At 42.1% G+C, this 23,424-nt stretch overlaps 1 protein-coding gene across 23 annotated transcripts in view; it reads left to right on the forward strand.

The window, feature by feature from the left end:
* The window catches only part of GULP1 (GULP PTB domain containing engulfment adaptor 1), a 479,313-nt gene extending 467,551 nt beyond the window's left edge, over positions 1-11,762 (forward strand). For all 23 annotated transcript variants that reach the window (XM_075608428.1, XM_075608427.1, XM_075608432.1 and 20 more), the window contains one exon: positions 6,834-11,762. In XM_075608428.1, coding sequence (XP_075464543.1) covers positions 6,834-6,905 — 72 coding nt within the window. In that variant the 3' untranslated portion in view covers positions 6,906-11,762. The remainder of the gene's footprint in view (positions 1-6,833) is intronic.
* Positions 11,763-23,424: the final 11,662 nt, after the last annotated feature.

The raw sequence follows: 23,424 nt of genomic DNA on the forward strand, positions 1-23,424 counted from the left end.
CTAGTATAAAGGTGCCCCTCCCTCCCCGTGCCATTATTTAGTGTTGGTGGTGGAAGGGAAAAGCGGGGTATGAGTGTGAGCAGTAAAGAGGCTGGCATAGTGAGATGGAGGGGCTGGCAGAGAGACTTACACAGATATAGCGAGCATCCGAAAGACAGACAAATGAAGAAATATCATTATTACATTTATAATTTTACATATACAATATTAATTCCATTGAATAAATTAATAATCTGTACTTGTCTTGTAATTAGAGACAAGCCGGCTATGTGACTTATTTTAAACCACTCAATCAGTTCCAGTTTAGACAAGTTCCATTTGAGTTTGGTAACTTGGACCGGATAATATTTTTTTTTAACAGCATTTGACCTGTCTCCTACAGTATATACTTAACTCAACTGTACTATTCAATAATTTTCAGTTGCTAACATGAGTTAACAAAATCTGTTGACTTATACAGATGCAGCGGCCGTTATTTGAACAAATCACGGCGCCGTTTTCGTGTGCGCTGCTGTACTCCATGTGGCATTAACGCCGCCAATCGCTCCAGGCACACGTGTTTATCGCGGTTGCTTTGTTTGAATTTCATGGATTGTGTGTAATTAAATGCAATGAAATTAATGAATTGTAATGTGTACAGTACTGTGCTACTGTGTCAATTTCAGGTGTTTAAAAGCTAGAACACTAAAATGCCATTTTCTGCACTTGCGTCTAAAGGCGGTACGGTTGGAAGAAATCCCACGCCATCACATGGGTATTCCGAGGTATACACCGCGTGAACTGTTTCAATAACGATCGCTGCATCTGTATCACGGGTGGCCAAACTCAGTCCTCAAGAGCCACAGGGGGCTCAATTACATGTCCTGATCTGTGTGACTGGTTGATTTCAAGTGCTGGTTATATTACGTGTGCACCAGAAGGAGTTGGAACAAGGAAGGGGTTAAACAAGGTATAGTATAGTTAAGTACAGTTAATTGTTAGTACTTATAACTCCATAGTTGCAATAATGAACAGAATTGAGAAGGCCACTCAATGCACATCTTGCTATATGTATGTGCACTTGGAGTAGTTGTTCCAAGGAGCGTACCACTGTGAGAAGTGTGAAAAGGTGGTCTCTTTAGAGTCAGAGATTGCTGATCTGAAGGGGAAACTTGCAATATTGAGGGAAATTGACAATCTTGTAAGGAGTTTAGTGCTCACTGAGCAGGCCCTGGCTGGGAGTAGTGGTGCAGATGGTAGCGATGTGAGTGAGAAGCAGGTAGGTAGCTTGGTAACCATTAGAAGGGGAAGCAGGGGGAAGGGGAAGAGACAGGTCAGTTCTGAGCTGACCCATCCCAATAGATTTGCTATATTGAGTGAAGATATTTGGAGTGTCAGGGCAGAAATGGCAACGCTTGGGGAGACTGATTCCTCTAGCAGCCAGGGGAATAGTTCCTCCAGCACAGAAGGGACTCTGGATGCTCAGAGACCAAGAAAGATTGTCATGGTAGGGGAGTCCATTATTAGGAAGGTAGATTGGGCAATCTGCTGCCTTGATCGCATGGACTGACCAGTTTGTTGTCTCCTGGGTGCTCAGGTTCGGCACATTGCGGATCGGGTAGACAGATTGTTGGGAGAGGCTGAGACTGATCCTGCGCTCTTGGTACACGTTGGCACCAATGACAATGTTAGAGAAAGATGGAGGTTCCTAAAGAATGATTTCAGGGATCTAGGCCAAAAGCTTACGGCATGGACCTCCAAGATAGTATTTTCTGAAATACTACCAGTGCCATGCACTACCCCAGGGTGACAGTCAGAGATTAGGGAGGTTAATGCATGGCTAAGAAAGTGGTGTTGGAAGGAGGGTTTTGTTTTTTTCTGAGAGGTGCAAACTTTATGCTAGGGACGGATGGCACCTCAAGGAAGAGGGATCTTCTTTGCTAGCGGGGAGAATGTTAAAAAGGTTGGAGGAGATTTTAAACTAGGATGGAGGGGGAGGCACAAGAAACAGATAACGAACTAAATAGAATAGATGGGGATGAGGAAATAGCAAGGGGGTATGGAGGTAGAATGGTGGCAAGTGCGAGTTTGGTAAGCAATGAGACATCCATAGCAAATACAGATAATAATAGAAAACTTCTAAAGACTAAACCCAATTGGCGCAGAAAGGCAGGAGCAGATAAGATATTAGTACAGACTGAAAAAAAACTTAAATGCATGCTTGCTAATGCAATAAGCCTGACAGATAAAATGGGGGTGCTTCAATTAATACCTAAAAGGGAGCAATATGATAACATAGGCATTACTGAAACATGGTGGGATGAAACTCATGACTGGGCAGTTAATTTAGAGGGTTATTTCCTTTTTCGGAAGCATCGAGCAAATAGGAGGATGTGGAGTCTGCTTATATGTTAAACCAGATCTTAAACCTATTATAAGGGAATATGTTTATAAAGGGAATGATGAAAATGTAGAGACCTTGTGGATAGAAATTATCAGTGGAGGTAAAAGTATAAAGAAAATGTTTATATTGTAGGGATATAAACCACCAAATATCTGTGAGATTGAGGAAGTGTGACATAGTCCCAGGATAATGGGCATCTTACTGTCTAATTTATAGAAGAAAGTGCAGACTTAGTATGGAAGTGATAAATTCCACAGTTTCACAGTTGCTGAGACTGTGGGATAGAAACTCCAGGCCAGAGATTAGTGTTTCTGGTTTTTCCACTCACCTGCTGTCCAAATTTGAGGAAGAGAAATATATTGCAGTTAGTTTGGCTGCTTCAGTCTCTCTTAGAGCCTGGAGGCTGGGGAATGCTGCTCTCCTTGATTCAGTTCGGGTAGACGCCCCCCCCCCATCCCGCACGTGTTGCAGCATCTGAGGCTCTAATCGGACGCTGTCCCCCATCTCACAGTTAAGGACTCAATGTTATCTCTGTGGGTTATTTTAAGTTGGTAACTGGCTTAGCCAGCCATTATTGCAGCTAGGGATATGCATGTGAGTTAGACTCCTGACAGGAGTAGATATTATTTTTATGAGTTTGTTTTGACTTAAAGTGACGGTGTTTAAAAATGTGTAGTGTCACTAACGGAGAAATAAACCGTTGAGGGCTGAGTGCACCTTGTGTGTATACACGTGTTTGTCCACCTTGATATAAATATTAGCTTTCCCTATACACCCTAGTCTCTTGGTCCCTACTATTATAAACTGTTTCTATTACTACTTTTACTCTATACTAGCCTATTACTGTTAAATATACCTGAATTAAGGTACACACAGGCTGTTGTCGTTATCTAGAGCAATGGAGCGCAAACTTTTTTCCCTGTGCCCCCCTGCCGGCAGGTCTCTTCTCTCCGCTCCCCCCTCTTACTTCGGCTCCGGCGTTATGACGTCACGTTGCCATGGCAACATGATGTCACATGACCTCACGACGTCATTTCACGCTGCGTTGCCATGGCGACGCATCTAAGAAGCCACCGGAGCCAACGTGAGTGAGGTTTACAGAGGCTTTCGCCGCTTCCCCGGCACTTAATTTAAGGGCCTTCGGGAAGCGCGTGGCCTCTGTAAACCCCGCCCCCCGCAGACAGTCTCCCCCCAGTATGCGCATCGCTGATCTAGGGTATTGGTACTATCTTTTAACTATGGTTGCAATGTGCACCCCTTTTAATAACTACCTCTATTTCTGTACCTCTCTATTGCCTACTATATAACTTTACTCTTTAATAGCAATCTATATCTAAACTGTATTATCCTATTCCTGCCCTTTTGTACCAGGATTGAATATATCTAACTGGCTATACACACTCCTGTCCTAGTTACCAGGGATGTCACAACTATATGTCTGTCGTACTTCCTGTCCTAGTTACCAGGGTTGTCATAAGCTACCTATCTTCCCTAGCTCCTGTCCTAGTTACCAGAGATGTCATAACTCTTTATTCCTGTCCACCGTTACCAGGAATATCTACTGTATAACGCTTTATTTCTCTCTGAGTCACTAACTGGTGAATATTTATTATACCCCAGACATCCCTGTTCAGGGGATCCTGAGTGTTATTTCTCTCTAGTAGGGATACTGTGATGTCCTGTCTACCTTGGCAACCTTCCTATCATTTATAAACAAACTGTTATGAAATGAAGTCTACGGTATTCTATGTACACTATTAACTATATTCCTTATTGGCATATTTTTATAGTTACAACTTCTTCCTCAACTGTATATTTGCAGTGCTGAGGTGGCATGATACATTTGTTACTTGAAACTGGTTGCATTTTAACACAGGGCATTAATAAACTTGTTCTTAATAACTTTCTTCAATCCTCTCTTTCCAGGGTCCCAGCTGGGGGTCTTTTTTCTCTCTCTATACCCAAACTTATTGCACACAGGCAACATGGGGCGATGCTGCTTGCTAACACTGTGCTCCATCACGTTCACCTTCTGCCCACAGCACAGTACAATAGTTAGGCCTAAGCGCTGACCCGTGCTGAGGCGCGCTCACGCTTACCAGTGAGCCCCTGCAGCCGCAATGAGAGCGGCTTTAGCAGGGACTAGCGCACGCTTCCGCAAGAAAAGAAGAACATTTTAGTTTTGCCGCTGACTGGAGCACAGGGCCGGTCACGTGAGCGTTTCGCCCTCAGCTCCATTACGTCACTGGCCCGCCCCCGGACGGCGCACTAACCAAGGCCAGGGAAAGCACCCGCTTTCCCTCAGCCTCAGTGCGCCTCCACACGGGCTGAGTCACCATGGACTCAGCCTTAGAAGTATGACCAGGGCAGTAACCCTTGAAGGGACTTGTATCAGGGGTTACTGGGGCTGTATGCCGGGCAGCACTCTTGGGATAACATGTTTTTTAAACTCCTTTCCTAATGATAGACATTTCCTTATCCTGATTCACCTCCCTATAATGAGGTCCTAGCTACAAGGGACACTTCGCTGTACTGCAAAACAATAACAATGGCTATCTTACCGTAACTACTCACTGCATAGGTCCCTAGCTTGATTTCTGCTCTCAGCCTCTCTGTGTCTCCAACAGCCACTGTCCTAGAATCCTCCTGCTCATTTCTCTTGTCTCTGGGCAAGAAAAGGGGTGGGGCTAAGATCCTGCCTGGTGATTGGCAGAACACCATCAGCAAGGTGGTTGACTAGAATGCTCCTTTAACCCTATATAATAACCCCAATAGGGAGGGGTTACATAAGGAAAAAGCAGAGGTATTAAACGAATTCTTTGCCTCTGTGTTTACAAGGGAAGAATCAATTGCAATAGTAGTGCCGCAGGGGGAAGCCACAACCTCTATATTAACGAAAAATTGGTTAACTGAGGAAGAAGTTCATAGACGGCTTGATAAAATTAAAGTAAATTAGGCACCTGGACCCGATGGCATACACCCAAAGGTTCTTAAGGAGTTAAGTTCAGAAATAGCCAAACCATTACATTTAATATTCAAGGACTCCATTTCCACAGGCTCAGTACCACAAGATTGGCATAAAGCAGAGTTGGTGCCTGTAAACCTGACATCAATAGTGGGGGAGCTACTTGAAGGTTTAATACGGGATAATATTCAGGAATATTTAATGGGAAAAAAATGATTAGTAATAGTCAACATGGATTTACGAAGGATAGGTCATGCCAAACTAATCTTATTAGTTTATTTGAGTAGGTAAGTAGGAATTTTAGACCAGGGTAATGCAGTGCATGTGGTCTACTTAGATTTTGCAGGGTGTATAAGACGATGCACAGGCTTTGGGGAAAAAAGTAGTAGCTGGACTGCTCCAAACAGGTACAAAATCATTTATTGACAGCACGTTAAAAACAGCAGCAAGGAGAAGAGTCCCCTCTGACGCGTTTCAAAAAGTAAAAAAAAGCGTGCGAAATGCATCAGAGGGGTCTCTTCTTGCTGCTGTTTTTAATATACCATTGGATGATATTTCACTTAGGTTTTTGTTTGCCATCCTCTGGATAAATATACTGTAAGTACAGGAAGGCCCCGCTTCTCGGCGCTTCGTTACCTGGCGTTACGCTTATACGGCGGCGCCGAGAAGGGGTCCACCATCTTTAAACCGCAGTCGCGCATGCGCAGAACCGGCGGGTGCGCCCGGCGCGCATGCGTAGACCGCTGTCTGCGCAAACATTCCGTAGTTTGCGCGCGCAGACCATAGGCCACGCATGCGCATAACGGTGAAAAACGCCGTTCTGTGCATGCAGAGAACTGAAAATCGCCGGATCCGCTTTCCGGCGATTTTCACTATATGGCAGGGCCCTGGAACGGAACCCGCCGTATACCCGGTGCCCTGCTGTACGGATATAGGATACAGAATCTGTCATCGAAATTTAGCATAGGTTGAACTTGATGGATGTATGTCTTTTTTCAACCTCATCTACTACTGCATGTACAGTAACTATGTAACTATTTTATATGTAGCACAGAATACTATAAAAGTGTAAATGATTTATTATATTTAATTACATTCACCAGCCTCAAGTCTCATAAGACCATATAGGGAACTACAGTATGTAGCAAGTGATGACAAAATTGGCATGTTGTTATTACATTGATGCTAATAGAAATTTGGTTTATATATCAAGGTCCTTTTTATTTTTTAATATATACAATTATTTTTTCCCTTTTGGATGAAGTCTAAAAAGCGCTTTGTGTGTTTTCTTCATTTACTATAATTGAAAACCGTGTATCGTTCTCAAGCAAACAAAGTGTTTATTTTTATAGTAATACAGTACGTCAAACAGTTGGTTGTACATTACAGGACTCATTGTAATAGAACAATATCATCTTATATTGCTTTTCTCAGTGAACATAACTGTCTGTCCACTGACTTTCCATAAATTGTTTTACTTCACAGGAGGGGTTCAAAATGGGACTAACGATGGAAGGAACTGTGTTTTGCCTCGACCCTGTCGACAGCAGAAGCTGATGCCACCCATACAATTCCTTCATTTTTTTGGTAGTAATCATTTATTTTACTTGTATAAAGTATGTGCCAAAAGACAATGTTTTTTTCTTTAGATTACAGTCACTATTTTTGGGATCTCTGGATAGAAATTCCATTCTTTATGAATAATCTCAGCAAATAGTGGTAAATAGTACTTAAAGAAGCATTGAACTTCATCCTATGCAGAATACTGAATTTCAATACAAATGTCTTGATTGTATTACTTACATATGATTTGTTTCGCCCAAATTTTGAATTTGACCCTTGAAATGTAATAATCTTAAATTACCATCTCTCTACCACCCCAAACTAATAATTGTGCATAAAAAAAATCTCTAGAGTAAGCAGAGCTTATTCTCATAAAGAAAATGTGTGGGTTTTTATAAAAGATGATTTTGTTTGCATTTGCAGTTTACTTACTATGTCTATTTCAACCACTGCATATGTAATACGTATTCTAATATTTTTATACTAAAACGAGAAATGTTTATCTCTTCCACTGGTTTATTGGTTAACCCTTTCACTGCCAGCGGCACCTGAAACATATTGCCCTTCTGACTCTGCCATCAAAAGGGTTACATTAATGACATAAAAAAAAGTAATTGGTCTTAACTAGTGTGCATATGTGCAAAGCAATGAAATAAACGTTACTGGAGCTGTATCTGTATATACTGTTTACACACCACACCCTTTCATAGGAGTTTGTCAAAAATAATCTTTGTATTCACACAAATTCATATACAGTACACATATACTTTTATGTTTTACATATTTAAACAAATCCGGAAGTGTTATATAATGCCTAGAGTGGGTACACTGGAAGACATTAGCTTTTTATTCACTCTCCAAATACAACAGTGTTTATTTTAAGAGCTATTTTAGCATGAATTTGACTAGTAATAATATTCATATTACACACAGAAAGGGCATTATGGCCCATATTTGTAAGCAGTGCTATTCCGTAAGACACCTTTTTGCTCTGGGAGACAACTTATGGGCCAGCCCCGGACAGTGCCTAAAGCTGGGTCCCCCGTGCCACGGACTGAGCTCATGCTTAAGAAAGGTGACGTCACCAACTCTACAAGCATGAGCGTTCGGGTGTCTGGCAACTTTTTCTGTCAGCACGAGCAGGGGGGGGGGCGTGACCAAAACACTGACTAGCACTAATTGGCTGAGGAGTTCTTGTGACCCATAAGCGGGCCTCAAAGTAAATTTAATTTGTCTCGTCAAGCGCCCAGCGCATGCCGCGTGAGCGTGGCCGGACAAATTAAAATGTATTCTGCTGACCATGCCAAGCACGGTCAGTGGCAGCGTTGACGCAGCCTTATGACATACCACTGCTTCACAAGTATGGCCTTATATATTCAACATTGTGAGTAATATATGTGTGCTGAGAGATTTGTTTAATTAATTACCTATAATGTTAACCAGAAAGGTTTTTCTCTGAGTCATCATGAAAAATTATATAGGAAAATAAATAATTATGCATATAGTTGCTCTGTGCAGCAATCCAATTAAAATGTTTTAGTCTCACTGTACGGTACAAAAAATCTAAAAGATAAACGTATATATCATCTTTTATTCACAGTAGATTTTAAGGCACGGCTTTACTCATAGTAATTCTCCCAAAATTAATATTAAATCTACATAGTAAAAGCAACTGTACTAGTAATACAAAAAAAGAACATGTGTTAGTGTAGCTTACTGTACATTGTTCAATTCTGTAATATCACATTGAATTAGGAAAATAGCTAATAGGTAAAACTGACTATTTTACTAAATATGATGATTACATTAAAATGACTGCCTGTTAGGGTTGAGATGCTACCAGTAGTCCTTAGGTACAAGAAAAAGTAGTTCAGTGAACATTATAAAGGTCTATTTAACAATATCAATATGAACAAACAATGGGGGAGATTTACTAAACAACAATGTGGGTTATTGCATTAACTGCCATTCAAGTCAATAGCAGTTAATACTGTTATATTGGAAATTAGTGCATTTATCCCTTATTCAATATGGTCTGAAGCTGCTTTCCTGGCGCTTTAGAAGATTTTAGTCTCCGTTATTTGAGTACTGAGCTTTTCTTCTGTACCAGGCAGTAGCTTCACAGCATACAGTATTGAATGAGGGTCATACGGTAGAATCAGATTTGAAAAGTTTTGTTGGCATATTTAAAGCAGCAGCCCACGCTGATCTCTATTATTTTTCAACATTGTATTTTTTTTTTTTTTTTTACAATTTTTTTACTTTTAAGTGATTTTTTCTTGCCCTTTCCAGGTCTGTTTTAAAAAAATAAAAATCTGGTGCTTTATTTAGTAGGTAGGCATTTTAAATATTAAGTGGTTAAAACAGAGCGCTCCCCAGAACCCAGTGCAGATTAAAGGTTACCATGATAAACTCAGAAATTAGACATTAAGATATTCATTTTTAACATTACAAAATGCATAAAAACAAAGAGCAGGGCGTACTTAGGGGGCAATATGCTAACATTAAAGTTTAACTCGTATAGGCTTCTGGGGGAGATTGCTCCTTTAAAGGTGACGCTAACACACATTAATCATAACACAGTATACACTAAAGCAAATAACATGATGTTAATCAGGATTTTGCCCCCTTTACAGCATGGTGTTTAGAAGGCCATGATTCTAAATGAACACGAAAGAAAAACGAAGATCTATAGATAAGTCCTCCAAAAGAAATTCACTTAACTGCACACTGCAGTAACTAAAAGATAATGTTTATTAAAGGCTAAAACTGTAAAATTGCAGGCATTATTGAATTCCCTGCTCTCTGATTGGTTAAAATTCCGGGCATTATTCATTCAGTAATGCCCGGAATTTTGGGCAGCTTGCCAAGTGTTTATTTCTAGCCAATTGGCTTTTCTTTTGTCAGAACAGCTCTGAGACAGGGCAGGGGATTGGTCAGGAGGCCAGAATAGCTCTCAGACAGGGCAGGGGATTGTCAGGAAGCAGAAACCAGGTAGTGACTCCTCCCCTCCCTCCGTGAACAGAGCTCCACTGATACAGTTGAGTTGAGGAGGGTTGAGTGTGTTTGTAGCTGCAAAGTAAGTGTCTGTCTGCAGTTTGTTCGTAGCTGCAGTTTCTGTCTATCTAATGTGTGTGTGTGGTTGGCTGCTGCAATGTGTGTGCGTGTGTCTGCTGCAGAGTTTGTGGGTGTGTGTGCTGCAGAGTTTGTTGGTGTGTGTGCTGCAGAGTTTGTGTGTCTGCTGTAGAGTTTGTGTGTGTCGCTGCAGAGTTATCAAGGTACAGATGCAGCCACCAGTATTAGAACTCTTGCCTGCGAAATTCTGGGGCAGTCTCACAGTAAATGCCTCAACATTGCCTCAACATGTCAGTGAGATTCTTAATGGCCCAACGGATTAACACAGCAGGGGTCCCTGCAGTCCCATTCACCTGATCTCATACCTTGTATTACTATCTAACTGCAATATCTTTCGCAAACAATCTGTAAAAAACAAAACAAAAAAAAAACACAACAATTGCAGATATTTTTTCTTATTTACATCCAACTAAAATGAACTTGCATCGGCTATATGCTTTACCTTTAATAATGAGTAATATATTTTCTCCTTGGAAGATCACCTCAAGTAATCGAGCTCCATTGTGTTTTATGGGGACTATCACATATAGCAGGCAACAAAAAATAAGCAACTGACATTTGAATTAAGTTCTCTTTTTATAAAGTACATAATCAATAACTCTATATAAATGTTTCAATGGCTGTACCATTATTAAAGGATTGCTGTTTATGAAAGGCAGGCAACTGGGCTTCACTCTTGTAGGCTACACCCTTTTAAAGTTTAAAAAAAAGAATGTGTACACTGACTGCAGGAGTGATACAACATGAAATCTAAAATGAATCTACAGAGATTTCTTTAATGTTTCATCATGAGTTAATATCTATATTAACACATCTGCCAAATGCCACTACAAATTGGGTTTTCCATTGCGTGTTTCATAGTATTGAGTCTGAATTAAGAGGATGAGGGCTTTAAAATTGTTACATCTAAGTGGGACTGCTGCTTTAATGATGACGCTTTCCTAGCATATTGGTTTATTAATCTTCATTACAAGCAATAAATGATTTGTTTATTATATTTACAGCAAAACATTGGGTTTAACAGATTTTTCGATGATTCATTAGTGTTTCACCTGGCATATTATATTTTCATCAGTTACAAGCACAACAATGACATTATAATACAAAAATAGAGAAGGGAAACAATACAGTTTAATTCCCTGTCTGCACCTGAGAAACAAATAGACTTTCTGCTGCAGTCTAACTAGAAGAAACGTGAGGGGGCTTACAATGTAAGCATAGTTTACATGCAAAATCATTTATGCACAGTATATTTCTTAATGTTCTACAGTACGTATTATACATTTGTATTTTGTTCTTCATAATTCATCACTAGCCATTCCTATGTATTTCACAAAGGAACGTCTTCATAATTTTGTCATACAGTATTTTGGAATTTGCATAATGAGAATGTTTAAGTAGCCATTCAAATGGCTTTTTTTTTACAAATAGAACTTGTATTTTTATTGTACTTTAAAAAGCTTTACGTAATTTGCATATGTATTTAGTGTCCATTTAGTAGCAATGGTAACACAGCACTATATACACAATTTGCACATTTTAACAAGTTTCTTTACTGGTTTTTATGGTAACCAAGTTGGCCAGTATTGAGGTTATATATCGCCAATCAAAAATGTTTCAACAGCTATAACTTTTCAAGGACATATCCTCTTGGTTTCATTGTAAGCTCAAATGTGTTTGTCCGATTTTGACTCAAATAAATGTTTTTAAATACAATTGCATTGTGTTTGTTTTATTCATAAAATAAATGAAACATGTGTTATCAATAGAACAGTCAATTTGAATTGGGAACGTGGAGAAAGAAGTGGTTGTTCCATTTCAGATACAGTATGAGCCATGGAGATCTTTTTTAATAAACACAAAAGCTCAAACAGAACCTTCTCATTGAAATAGTGAAAAATAATGTGTTCGAAATGTGGCATAATACAATCCCTACGATAATATGCAGCTCTTGTCAATTGAGACACTTTCTCCAAGGAATGTGCAAAAAAGAAATAACAAAATGGTGTAATATTATTTAAATAATATCTAAGTGTCTGCTAACAAGATCTTATGCACTCGCATGCACTGTACCATGCAATGAACAGGCTTCTCAAATACAATATTTCACAATATAAAAATACACTCACACAAATAAAAACGGGCTTATAATGGTGTATTATACATCTGCACTCTGCCTAAATACCGAACGTCTCTTTCTCCGGTTCTGCTGCTTCAGACCAGCTTGTACACTGTGCATCTTCAATCAGCTTCACTTCCGGGATTGTAAGACCTCAGGGCGGTTGCCTCTCCTTTGTATAATATCCTCAAATTTTCAAGCCAAAAATCAAATGCCCTTTGTGTTTCGCCGAGGCTTCAGATTTGGCTTCGGCTTCATCAAGGATCCTGTCTATTTAGAAGTTTCCTAATTGCCATACTGCAGCATCAGATTTATAATACAAAAAAATGACATTGCTTTCAGTGACTTTTCCTTGATAAATCTAGTGCAGTTTTGCTGCGGTGAGATATTGATTAAAAATCCTTTTTAGATTATACCATTAATAAGTACCTTATAGCTAATTCGGCCTTAAATAATTGCATTTGATAACCTTATTTTATTTAATTCAGTGTTAATCTCGGCATACACAAACTCTCAGTGAGCGGTGGACATGAATGGAAAATAATTTCCTCTTCTGTGTGTGATGTCAGAGGGCAGATCACAACCATGTGATCTCTACACAAGCTATCACATTATGATTCCAGGTTTATGGCACTATAAGTCATTGGCCCATTAGATTCTTGGGGTCATATTAACTGCAAAGTGCCCTACAGCTCATTCAAGTGAAGTGATTCAAGTTAATTGGGCCACTGGGTGCCTTACGGCTTACAACTGCCATACAAACCATGGCCCTTTAAGACTATTCATCAAAGTCTTCCATCAAACAGGGCCAAGCTGGTGCACAAAAATTGCAAGTTGTGAACGGCAACTTCACATCAAGCCAACTGGATTCATAAAATTATTTAGGTAGCATTCAGCAGTTCATACTGTATAATCACTTTTGAAATGCTAACATTTTAAGTCTTCATGGGGGCTGAGTATGTTTCTAAACCTAAATCGGGAACATTAATAAAACAATTGTTTCTACTAAATTCAGATAATTTTAGCAGTCTTCCTTAGCATATAATGTATACAAAGCCTTACACTCTATTCAAACAGGTGAAAAACATTGGGTATATAAGGTTTTTTTTGTTTTTTTTAAAAGGTTCTTAAATGCCAATATAAGCACTGCCAAATTAACTAGCCAATTATAATTATATGGTTTCCACAAGCCCAACTATAACACCGCAGGTGGTTGGCATCTAGGAATGGAAGAGACCAAAGGGTAGGATTCTGGCTCACTGAGCACGATTATGTTGGTTAGACACTGGAACTATACAGTATTTGGTTCTGATTGCTTCACTTGAACATATGTTAACCATACCGTGTAAGTTTATGTAAAGAATGGGAAAAGTTATACATTTTTCAAATAATGCCTGTAAAATGAAACATGTCATAAAGCTGTATTCTCCTTTCATCTTAATAATGTATGGTTGCCTTAATTGTAAATTCCGCAATGGTGGAGATTTAAGGGATTTCCTGTAAGATTATAGGTACACTAGACCATACTTGGATCGTATTACAAAACACATTAAGCTATACAGGCCAGGCATCACCTGGAAATTCCAATTCTTTCTTTAAAACAATAAATTAAAAAAATACAAATAATAAAATCAATGTCCAACAGCATTTCAAGAATGAATAACCCACTGTTAATTATACTCAATATCAGTGGGTATAAAGGACCCTATGCATTACAGGTTACTATATTTATACGATCTTGAATAACTGGCTTGTATGTTCATTTACAAGATTACTAGGATTTCGAAACTGTTCCTACTAGTGATACAGCATAGCAAAGCAGTTCTGTTATTAATCTATCATAAAAGTTGTAATGCATTACTGAGCAGACACACTGTATTTCCATTTTTACATTCATACTAGAAAACCTTAACCCTTTCTCTGGCAGAGGGGCAGCAAAGCATTGTTAAACAATGCTTTTCCAGCTCTGGCAGCAAATGTGATACTGCTGTACTGTTTTAAATCTAACTGTGCCTTTCAGTTAAAAATAAATTACAGCCTAGAAAAAAGCACATCTGCAAAATATTAGTTTAGTTCATCATAAGTAAAGGTTGAGTTTCCGGAACAGAATGTCAATTGCAATATTGAATGTAATATACTAAGCATGTTTACAGATTCTACAGCCACTAAGACAAACATTGCAATTAGTAAGCCATTGTATAATAAGGATGCACTGAAAATTATTCTGTGCTTTGCATATTCAGTCCTCATTTTACAATGCTTCGTTTTACATCGAATGGCTTATCCAACGCTATGCAATGCATACCAGTGTAGCCAGGTCTCCCCAGTGCTACCGCACCCCCCTCACCTGACTGCCGATCGCGGGGGCCGCCGCGTCCAATGGCGGCTCCGTTCGGCAGTGGCAGGGGAGAGGGCGGTCAGGTCCCGGCTCGGGGGTTGCCGGGGACGCGTGCGGCCGGTTGCCAAGGCCGCACGCGCATCTCAGGGCTCCCGGCGCTCCCGGAGCCGGGCGGATAGGGCGCCGCCATTGCGCTTCAACTCGCGCATGCGCAGTGAGTCCCCGGCGGCCCAGTTAGCTCGCGCATGCGCAGGGAGGCTGCGAGAGACAGGGCAGAGTCGCGCATGCGCAGGGAGAACCCTAGAGCCAGGGAACAGTTGCGTGAGGGCAGGGAAGGCGCAGGAGAGTCGCGCGAGAGTAGGGGAAGTTAGTGAGAGGTTGCGGCGGCCATTACAGGTTTGTGTAGGCAGAGGGAAGGCACGCACGCGGCCTCAATGTTATTGTAGGGGCCTCGGGACTACAATTCCCATGAGGCATAGCGAGGCAGGCACCAGGTGCTTGATAGGAGCCAATAGGGCTGCAGGACTGCCCTGGAGGAAAGAGATACATTTTCCCGGGCTTTGCATGAGTCACGTCAGTTGGAGCAGCGGAGCTGAAGGGGAAGGAAGGATGCAGGGAGTGAGTGCAGCTCCTGCATCCTGATAGGTACCCTCACCCTCCAGGTAAGCCCCAACTCCCCACCAGGTTAGTGGGTAACTGATAAGGGACGGCCCTAGATAGGGAGGTCGCCCTTAGTGTATGTAAGGTGCAGGTTTGGCAGTGCCACAGTGGGTAGTGCTGTGCGCACTGGCAAATAGGCACAGTGTGTGCAGGGTGTTTTCTGCGGGTTCCAGGTTGCTGTGTTGAGTGTTGTATGTGACGCTGCGTGTACTGAGTGCAGTGTGTGTGCAGCGTGTGTTACTGTCTGCAGGCTGACTGTGAGAACTGTGTCGGCTGCAGGCGTGTTAGTGTTAGGATTAGTGAGTTAGGAGCTAGTGTTAGGGAGGATTAGGGACTTGGGTAGATAAGGGAGTGGGGTAGGTTATTAACCCCGCAGGCCCTAGGAGTTTTCCACAAGTCACCTCAGGTTGCGGTACATCAGGGACAGGCCCTAGGTTAGGGACCCTGTCATGTAGTGCCAAGGTGAGATAGGGATCAGCGGATGCTGCAGTTCCCATAAGGCGACGTGGGCTCAAGTCGGTGTTCAAAGATAAAGACTATCTCCCGGGTGGGATCACCCCTGGCGGACCCCAAGCAAAGATTCACAGCACCGGATCAGACGGGATCCAGGTCGACAGATCCTTTGAGAAGTAGTTGCAGGCCCGAGTGCAGGAGCACTCGGCAGGTACTCTACAAGTGCACCAACAGATCATAACATTCTATTAACACATAGTGGCAGCGCTGACCACGGGACAAGGGTTGGGCTGTGGGCACCGTGTGGGGATGTTATACTGTTGTGATGGTACTAGAGATGATGTAATAGTTGTCCTTATTAGTGTTTGTTCATTCAGTAAACCTGTTATCCCTAATACTGGTGTATCTGGTTTCTGAGTGGGTTCCTATGTTAGGGTCATTCTACATTTCCCTAGAATCCTACATAGGTGGAGGCGCTGAAAGAAGATTCGTTCCAGAGGATTCACCCCAGGCTCTCATTAGCGGAGGCTCAGACCTCCTGTAAGCCTACAGGTATACGCACCACACCGGTAACACTACATGTTCTACTCACCCACACTATATATGAGATTGGGTGGGGTGGAATACCCGTTACACCTATGTTCATTTTTACAATGCCAAAACGGCTTATCCAACGCTCTTACGATGCTTTGCAACGTTGTTTATGTGTATGTTACACACATACACATAAACAACGTTGCAAAGCGCCGTAAGATTGTATATATATATATATATATATATATATATTATATAATATTATATTATACAATATAATATATTATTTATTATGTTATATTGTATATATAATACAGTATATACACTATATAATTTATGTGTGTGCTGCATATCTTATTGCCTGCGTAAAATATTTGGTGTATTTTAGTGTTAAAAATGCCTTCAGGAACGGAATCTTTCATTTAAACAGTGTTCCTATGGGAAACCGTGTTTCGCTTTACAACGTTTCGCTATCCAACGCCATTTTGAGTAACGCATTGTGTCGGATAACTGAGGACTGCCTGTAATATGCTCATGATACTCATACATGAAAAAACAGCTGCATGTTTTATACCTTTTAACATATTTATTAAGAAGAAACAGGAAAGAGACTAAATATATATTTCAATATGCTACAGTATTCATCTGTCTTTCCCTTGTGCAATAAGATTTCAGCTCCATTTAAATTAATTTTGGAAGTCGAGAAAGCTACTGTACTTACTATCATATTTTATGTTTTATGGTAAGGGGATGACATCTACAGTAGTCAAAGTTATCAAAGGTAATTACAGCTGTAACGATTGTTCATTGTTCTGTTTGATGAGATATACAGTAGATGGATATCTTGTCATATTCTGTACTAAAATTGCCATTGAATCCATGAAATTGCTGAGGCATGCTACTGTATGTTATAATGGGGTATGTTGTGTCATCTGAGGGAAGAAAGTCACATGCTACTGTATGCCTGTACTTACTGTATGTGGCACTTCAAAAACAAACATATGCTGTGTACTGTAAATGAGTAACAAAAACGGTTTAATCAATTATTATAGGCATGTGATATTTCAGTTCAATATCAGAATTTCATCATGACAAGTGGTAATACTCCTGATAAAGGTCTGGGGTTGAACTGAAACGTTGACAAATAAAAATCATTATTTTTTAAAACTGAAGTGGTGCGCCATCTATAGTCGCCAGGGGGCCACTAAATTATTATCGTAGGATATCAACATAGCATGTGACCTACAGTAGCCAATCAATGCCTATAATTTTACTACGACTTCATAATAAGGAACAGATTTTGACAGTTTCGCCCATCCCTTCTGGGGAGGTTGAAATATCAACGCAGCAAAGAACAGTCTGACAACAGGATGCAAAGGACTTGTTGATTACTGTAAAGAACTTTCATCTAGTGAGTACAATTATTTAGACTTTTTTAATTCCATTTTGCTTATAATAAAGCAATACGGTGCCATGTGGAGGTGTTTGTGCACCTTTTTGCAGAGTTTATCTATCTATCATATAAAAATATTACTTGTGAGCACATTCACCTCTCTTAGACAGGTCTGCAACCCTGCTTTTCACCATTATCACCTAGTATACAGTTCTTCCACTGCAGCAAGGGATTCTGGGAAATAACATGCAATTGAGCACAGTGCCACCTTTTGTCTCAAGACCACATTACATGGTTAAACCCTTAAGCCAATGCATGCTGCTTTAAAACAGCTTTTAAACATAGCCTGGGATGAGATGCAAAGTCAATAAACCCACTCACAGACAGACTGTTTTGACCTTGTGTGTCTAATCAGTGTGAGGTTGGTTGTACTGGCTTTGCAACTTAAGACATGAGTAGGTCTTCACCACACATTATCTAAGTTATGGTGGGTGAAAAGGTGACTAAAAACCCTCCACCTTTTCACCCACATAACTTAAATAACGTCTGGAAACCGAGGCGTGGAGGAAATAGGGTTCTTACCCTTAAAAAAACGTGAGGCGTACTGGATACACAAATTGGAGACTTTCCATCCCCATGGTCTAAATCGTGACTACGACTTGACGGGTCTCTGAGGAGTGTACTTTATACGGCTTAAGGATGCTAGCATTGGTTATCTGTTGGTGGGATGCTATTTGGGAAAGTGGCATTTTATTATGTTGCTACCCGATTGGTATCAACCATCACCATTAAGCTCCTTTGAGTCCATGCACATGCTAAGTGCACCCGTTTTATTTCATCGTATACACGTGACCAGTTATCGGGGTTTCCCCATGATTTCGTGTATGTTTGAAGGACTCTACGTGCTAGTTTTTGTACCTCCTATCTTTGACATACACAGCTTCTTGGGGTTTGTTAATTATGAAGTTGATGGTTTTTCTATGTGTGTTCTCCCTATATATTCTGCTCTTGCCTCACTGACAACACAGAGCTTGATTTTTTGTGATTGATGATTTTCTAAGATTAAATAATTATTTTTCTATTTCGAGTGTGCTGCGGACTTTTACTTTCTGTATATATATCTATATATATAGATATATATACAAACACACAGACTACCGCATGCCACGTCATTCTTGTGTAGCCGTGACCCCTGATTCACCCCGAGTAATGAGAGGTTGCGCTTGCAAGGAGTAGTTGCAAAAGCCCGCGAAGGAGGAGGATACATATTGGCGGGAAAGGAGCAGTCCCTTGACCCAGCAGCCCCCACGGGGAGGGTCAGGTGAGCGCGTTTAGCCTATGGGCGGAGGAGTTGCCAGAGATATAGGCAGTGGTGGTGCGCACGTGAGGAGGAGATTGTGGTGAGACGAGGAGACGGAGATACTGCGCTGGGAGGTTGTACCCCCCAGTCGCAGGCAAGGTGCCCCCGGCCCAGTTAGCCCTGAGTCACCGTAGAGACAAGCTGAGCTAGGGACACCCTTAGTAAGGGCTTTACCCCCTAAACTATTGCTGTGTTCAGGACTACCCTATCGAGGAGAAGCGCCCCATATCGTAGCGTGGGACCCTCAGAGACTCTTTTTGAAGAACCGTAGCAGTTCCGAGCACCGGAGTGCTCGGCAGGTATTTCATCAAGTGCACCAACTTTACCCTTTCAATCACCTAAGACCTAGTGGCTGCGCAGCCACCCCTACACATACACACTGTCATTGGGAGCGAGAGAACTGATTAACAGATTTGGACACGGGGTGGGAACACCCGGTGGCGGGGTTGGGGAGAAAGTACTGTTGGCGTCCGCCGAGGCGCATAGATGTGGACGTCCTCCTTGGCGTGTTAAATGTTGTGTACCAGCGTACTGGAATGTCATGGCATGTAATGTATTGTAAGGTTGATTTATCAGTAAACGAGATTGGTTTTATAACATGGTCGTGTGAGAGAAATTCTTGTATAGAGCTCGTGCGAAGATTAACTCCCCCTTTGGCGGGATCTATCGCAGGTGGAGGCGCTGCACCGAACCTATATATATATACATATTGTATGCACCCCTGGCACTCCGTGGCAGAGGCTCACGCCCTGTGAGTCAGCAGGTAACACAGCACAGAGTAACAGCTTGCCAAGTGATGGGAAGCAGGGTTACACTTGTATATATTTTTTTTATCCCTACACGATTCTCTGCACTATTTTGGTGAGCACATTAGGTCTTCCACGGTAATTGCTTCCCTGCCAGCCATTCTGCCCATCAGCCTGTTCATGCGAACAGTTAATTCACATGGGTCATTGACTATGCGCATGCTCATTAATACATTAGTACTACTTACCAGTTTAATATATTCAAGATGGCCACCGTTCTCCCAGTGATAGGTTGCTTGTAGGGCACACAGGCAGGTGATGCTAATTTTCTGTGATTCGTGTTTTTCAGCAGCACTGGGGTTTTGGGCTTTATATATATGTACTCTGCACTGCATTCATTGCACCACCTTGAGAAAGGTCCCACTGGGGGACCGAAACGTCGGTTTATGTGTCTTTTTCAATACAAAAACTTGTGATCAAACTTACCAGAGTGCTGTCTCCTGATCTCGTGCTTCAAACGGTACCGTATGGTTTATTATTGCTTTATGGGACAAGCACCCAATTTTTTCTAGTTGCAAGTGGAGTGCCGGCTGCTTCTGTGGATTCTAGATATAGATATATATACAAAAACACAGACTACCGCACGCACGCCAAAATATTAAGATACCCAAAAGCTAGCATACATTCTGAGGCCTCGTCCAGGTAAGAAACGGGCGCGCTGGCGCTCCAGCATTGCGCCCTGCTCGCCGAGTTTTTTCTGTCTGGCTAGGTGCACATGCGTCTGGGGGCGCGGCCCCGACATCACGGAGCTGGATCGCCCTCATTGGATGAACCGCTCACGGGATGCGCTTACGAGCAGCAAAATCAATTTTTCTGAGCACCCAGCAGGCGCACCCGCCCGCTCACGCAGACCACGTGCATTGTCGCAACGTGTCCAGCGTGATTGCGCGCACCCGCTCAGCACCACCATGGATGAGTCCTTACGTAATAGAAGCCAGCGGTGCTCCAGGGAAGAGAATAATAGAACAAAAACACAAAAGAATCCCTAAGGGAACACACAGGTATACTAAGGAATAACAAAATGTATTAATACGATTAAAAACAGGGGAGAACATATATAAAAGATGGCGGGAGATTCCTGACTAACACCTCAAGGGACAAGAGGAATAATGCTTAAAGGAACATAAATTAGTGCCTGGAAAGTGTATCAAACTCTAGGAGAGTCACAAAAATGACAGAAACCTGTGATACAAATTACTGCTAAACCTGGTGGTGGTTAGCAAGCTACATGTGAAATAAAAAAATCAGAGAATAAACTTGTAGAGGGAGAAAGGGGGTGGCCTGGGATTAAAGGGGTTGCACCCCATTTGGCCATCCCCTGACCTCACCAGGGAGACAAGGGGTTAACTGGGCTGAGGTCCAGAAATGTGATTTAACCCTTGTTATGACATGAAAATGTGTATTCCCCTGTTCCCATGTTTCATTGTAATATTTGGTTTAATCAGTGTCTGCATCACACATACACTAGGATCCATCCGGGAGCACAAGGGTTAATAGTTGTTTAGTGATTATAGCCCTTTGTGTAATTCTCCCGCCTTTTCAGGCACCAGTTTGCAGGGTCCCATAGGCCGCCATTGGGGCTCCATGTGTTTCAATGGCGAATCTTGCTGTTTGGGTCCTGTTTCCTGTGAAGACCAGCAGATGGCATCCGAGAGGAGGAGCGGCGGTTTCCCATTGTAAGTCAATGCCCATTGTAAGTCAATGGGCCCATTGACTTCAATGGAGACCCCTCGAAGGAGCTTTCCAGGAACGAGTTGGCTGCCATCCAAACCGCAAAACCGCAAAGCGGATATATTTTCAATAAGAGAGCTTTGATCACTTAACAGTCAAGTTCAACGACAAGTGGCGTGGGAATAAACAGTTCTAGAGCACATAGAAATAAAATTATTTTTGCCCCTAGTTCCTAGACCTCCCCCCACTCGACCACAACCGGGTCCCCGTATCCTGGACCCCCGATAAGGGTCGAACCGAGAAGAGCGGGTCGCGCTAGAGGTTCCAATGGCGGTGGCAGAAACAGATCAAGGAAACGGCTAAGTGTAAAAAGCTGAAATTTGGTAATCCATAGCTCCGGTTCCGGAGGGTCCAGAGGATCAAGGTTTGGGGTATCTACAGTCACTGCTCCGGCATCGCTGCAGAACCATCCTTGACCCTCTTGGACCAACCCGACGGAGTATGGACCCCCTTGAAAGTTCGGGACTTCTCCCATAGACTCAAATGGCGGCCAATCTCCATTGACCGGCTATGGCGGAAAACCCCCATTGACTTCAACGGCGGCGCAGCCCCGTTGAAAGTCTATGGCGGCGGATTCCCATAGCCGCCAACGGTTTGCCATTGAAAGTCTATGGCGGCGGAGCCCGTTGTTTTCAATGGGGATTTTGTGAAAAAACGTGATTTAATTTACAGCGGAGTTTTTTTGTATTAAAATAGGAAATGGTTTAAGGTGTATTTGTGTAACTCCGGTTCCGAAGGTTGTAGCAAGTCTCAAATTGGATCATAGGGTGTCCCATTTCCGGCATTGAGAACTGGGAAGTTTGGACCTGTTGGACCCAACGGAACCGGATATTTTAATATGTTTGTGTTTTATCTTTCATACTGTGTCCCAAAGCAGGGATAAAACCCAGAGGAAATTCCTTTGCATACCAGGGTAGCATATGGCCAGAGAGGCGACCCAATGTCTAGGACTTAAGTATTGTTCAAAGGATTTTGTCACCCTTACTGTTTACCTGAGGGCGGAGACGGCTCAAACCAGAGCAGTCTTTAAGTGTTTCATTTCACACCTCACAACAAAGAATATCCTGCCAGGAATCCAATTTGGTAGACTAGCTGGCATTCCTGATGCAGATGAGGGGCTACAGAAATGAGACCCCAGAGTTCTAATGCGCATGTACCAGCTAGCGGGGGGGCATGTATCAAAATGTGTTCCCACGTTAATGAGTGGCTAGAGGTAATTGAAGACCAATCACCTGTACTTAATGTTAAGGATAGGGTTACAAAAGGTTTATAAACTGTTGTCCACCCTTTATCCTTTGTCTTCTGATATCATCTGAATTGTTACCTGATTGCGAGAGAATTGCTATGCAACATACTTCTCATCCCCCATCCCCAAAGTAAGTGTATTTCTTGTCTTGTTACTGTACTATATCGTGTGTTCACCTATCCAAAGGAATAAATACAATTTATTATATCTAAGCCTCGTTCAGTTCAAACCCAGTATTTGGTGTAAATTACAACCTGTCATAGGCTATCGTCACAGGCTTGTATATTAACTGGTGGCAGCTGGCGGGATTGAACTGGACCTGTATTACTAGTGTTCTGCAGGATACTGTAATATAGTGGGAACTTGATGTTAATTGCAAGTTCCTGGGACTAAAGATATTGGATACACGTTAGTGCAACAAGTAACACAAGTTGTCACACCACCTCCCTGCTGCGACCCAGAACCATGAGTGAAGCGGAAAACGTCTACTACCTGAGGACTAGAGCTCAGCTAAAAGACAAGTGCCGTGATTATGGACTGGAATATGAGGACCAGGAGGTCGCAGACATGATTGCCGCAATCACAGAATATGAAGCCGAGCGTGCAGAGTCTCAGGATACGGCTCAGCTCGCCCTTGTACAGCCGCCCGGAGATCAGGGACTGAACCCAGTGCCGGGGCGGCAGAATCCCAGGGAGGGAACGAGTGCACCTCCCGGGACAAGTGCGACAGGAGGGGCA

The sequence above is a fragment of the Ascaphus truei genome, chromosome 7, assembly GCF_040206685.1.
Source record: "Ascaphus truei isolate aAscTru1 chromosome 7, aAscTru1.hap1, whole genome shotgun sequence".
Classification (NCBI taxonomy): domain Eukaryota; kingdom Metazoa; phylum Chordata; class Amphibia; order Anura; family Ascaphidae; genus Ascaphus; species Ascaphus truei.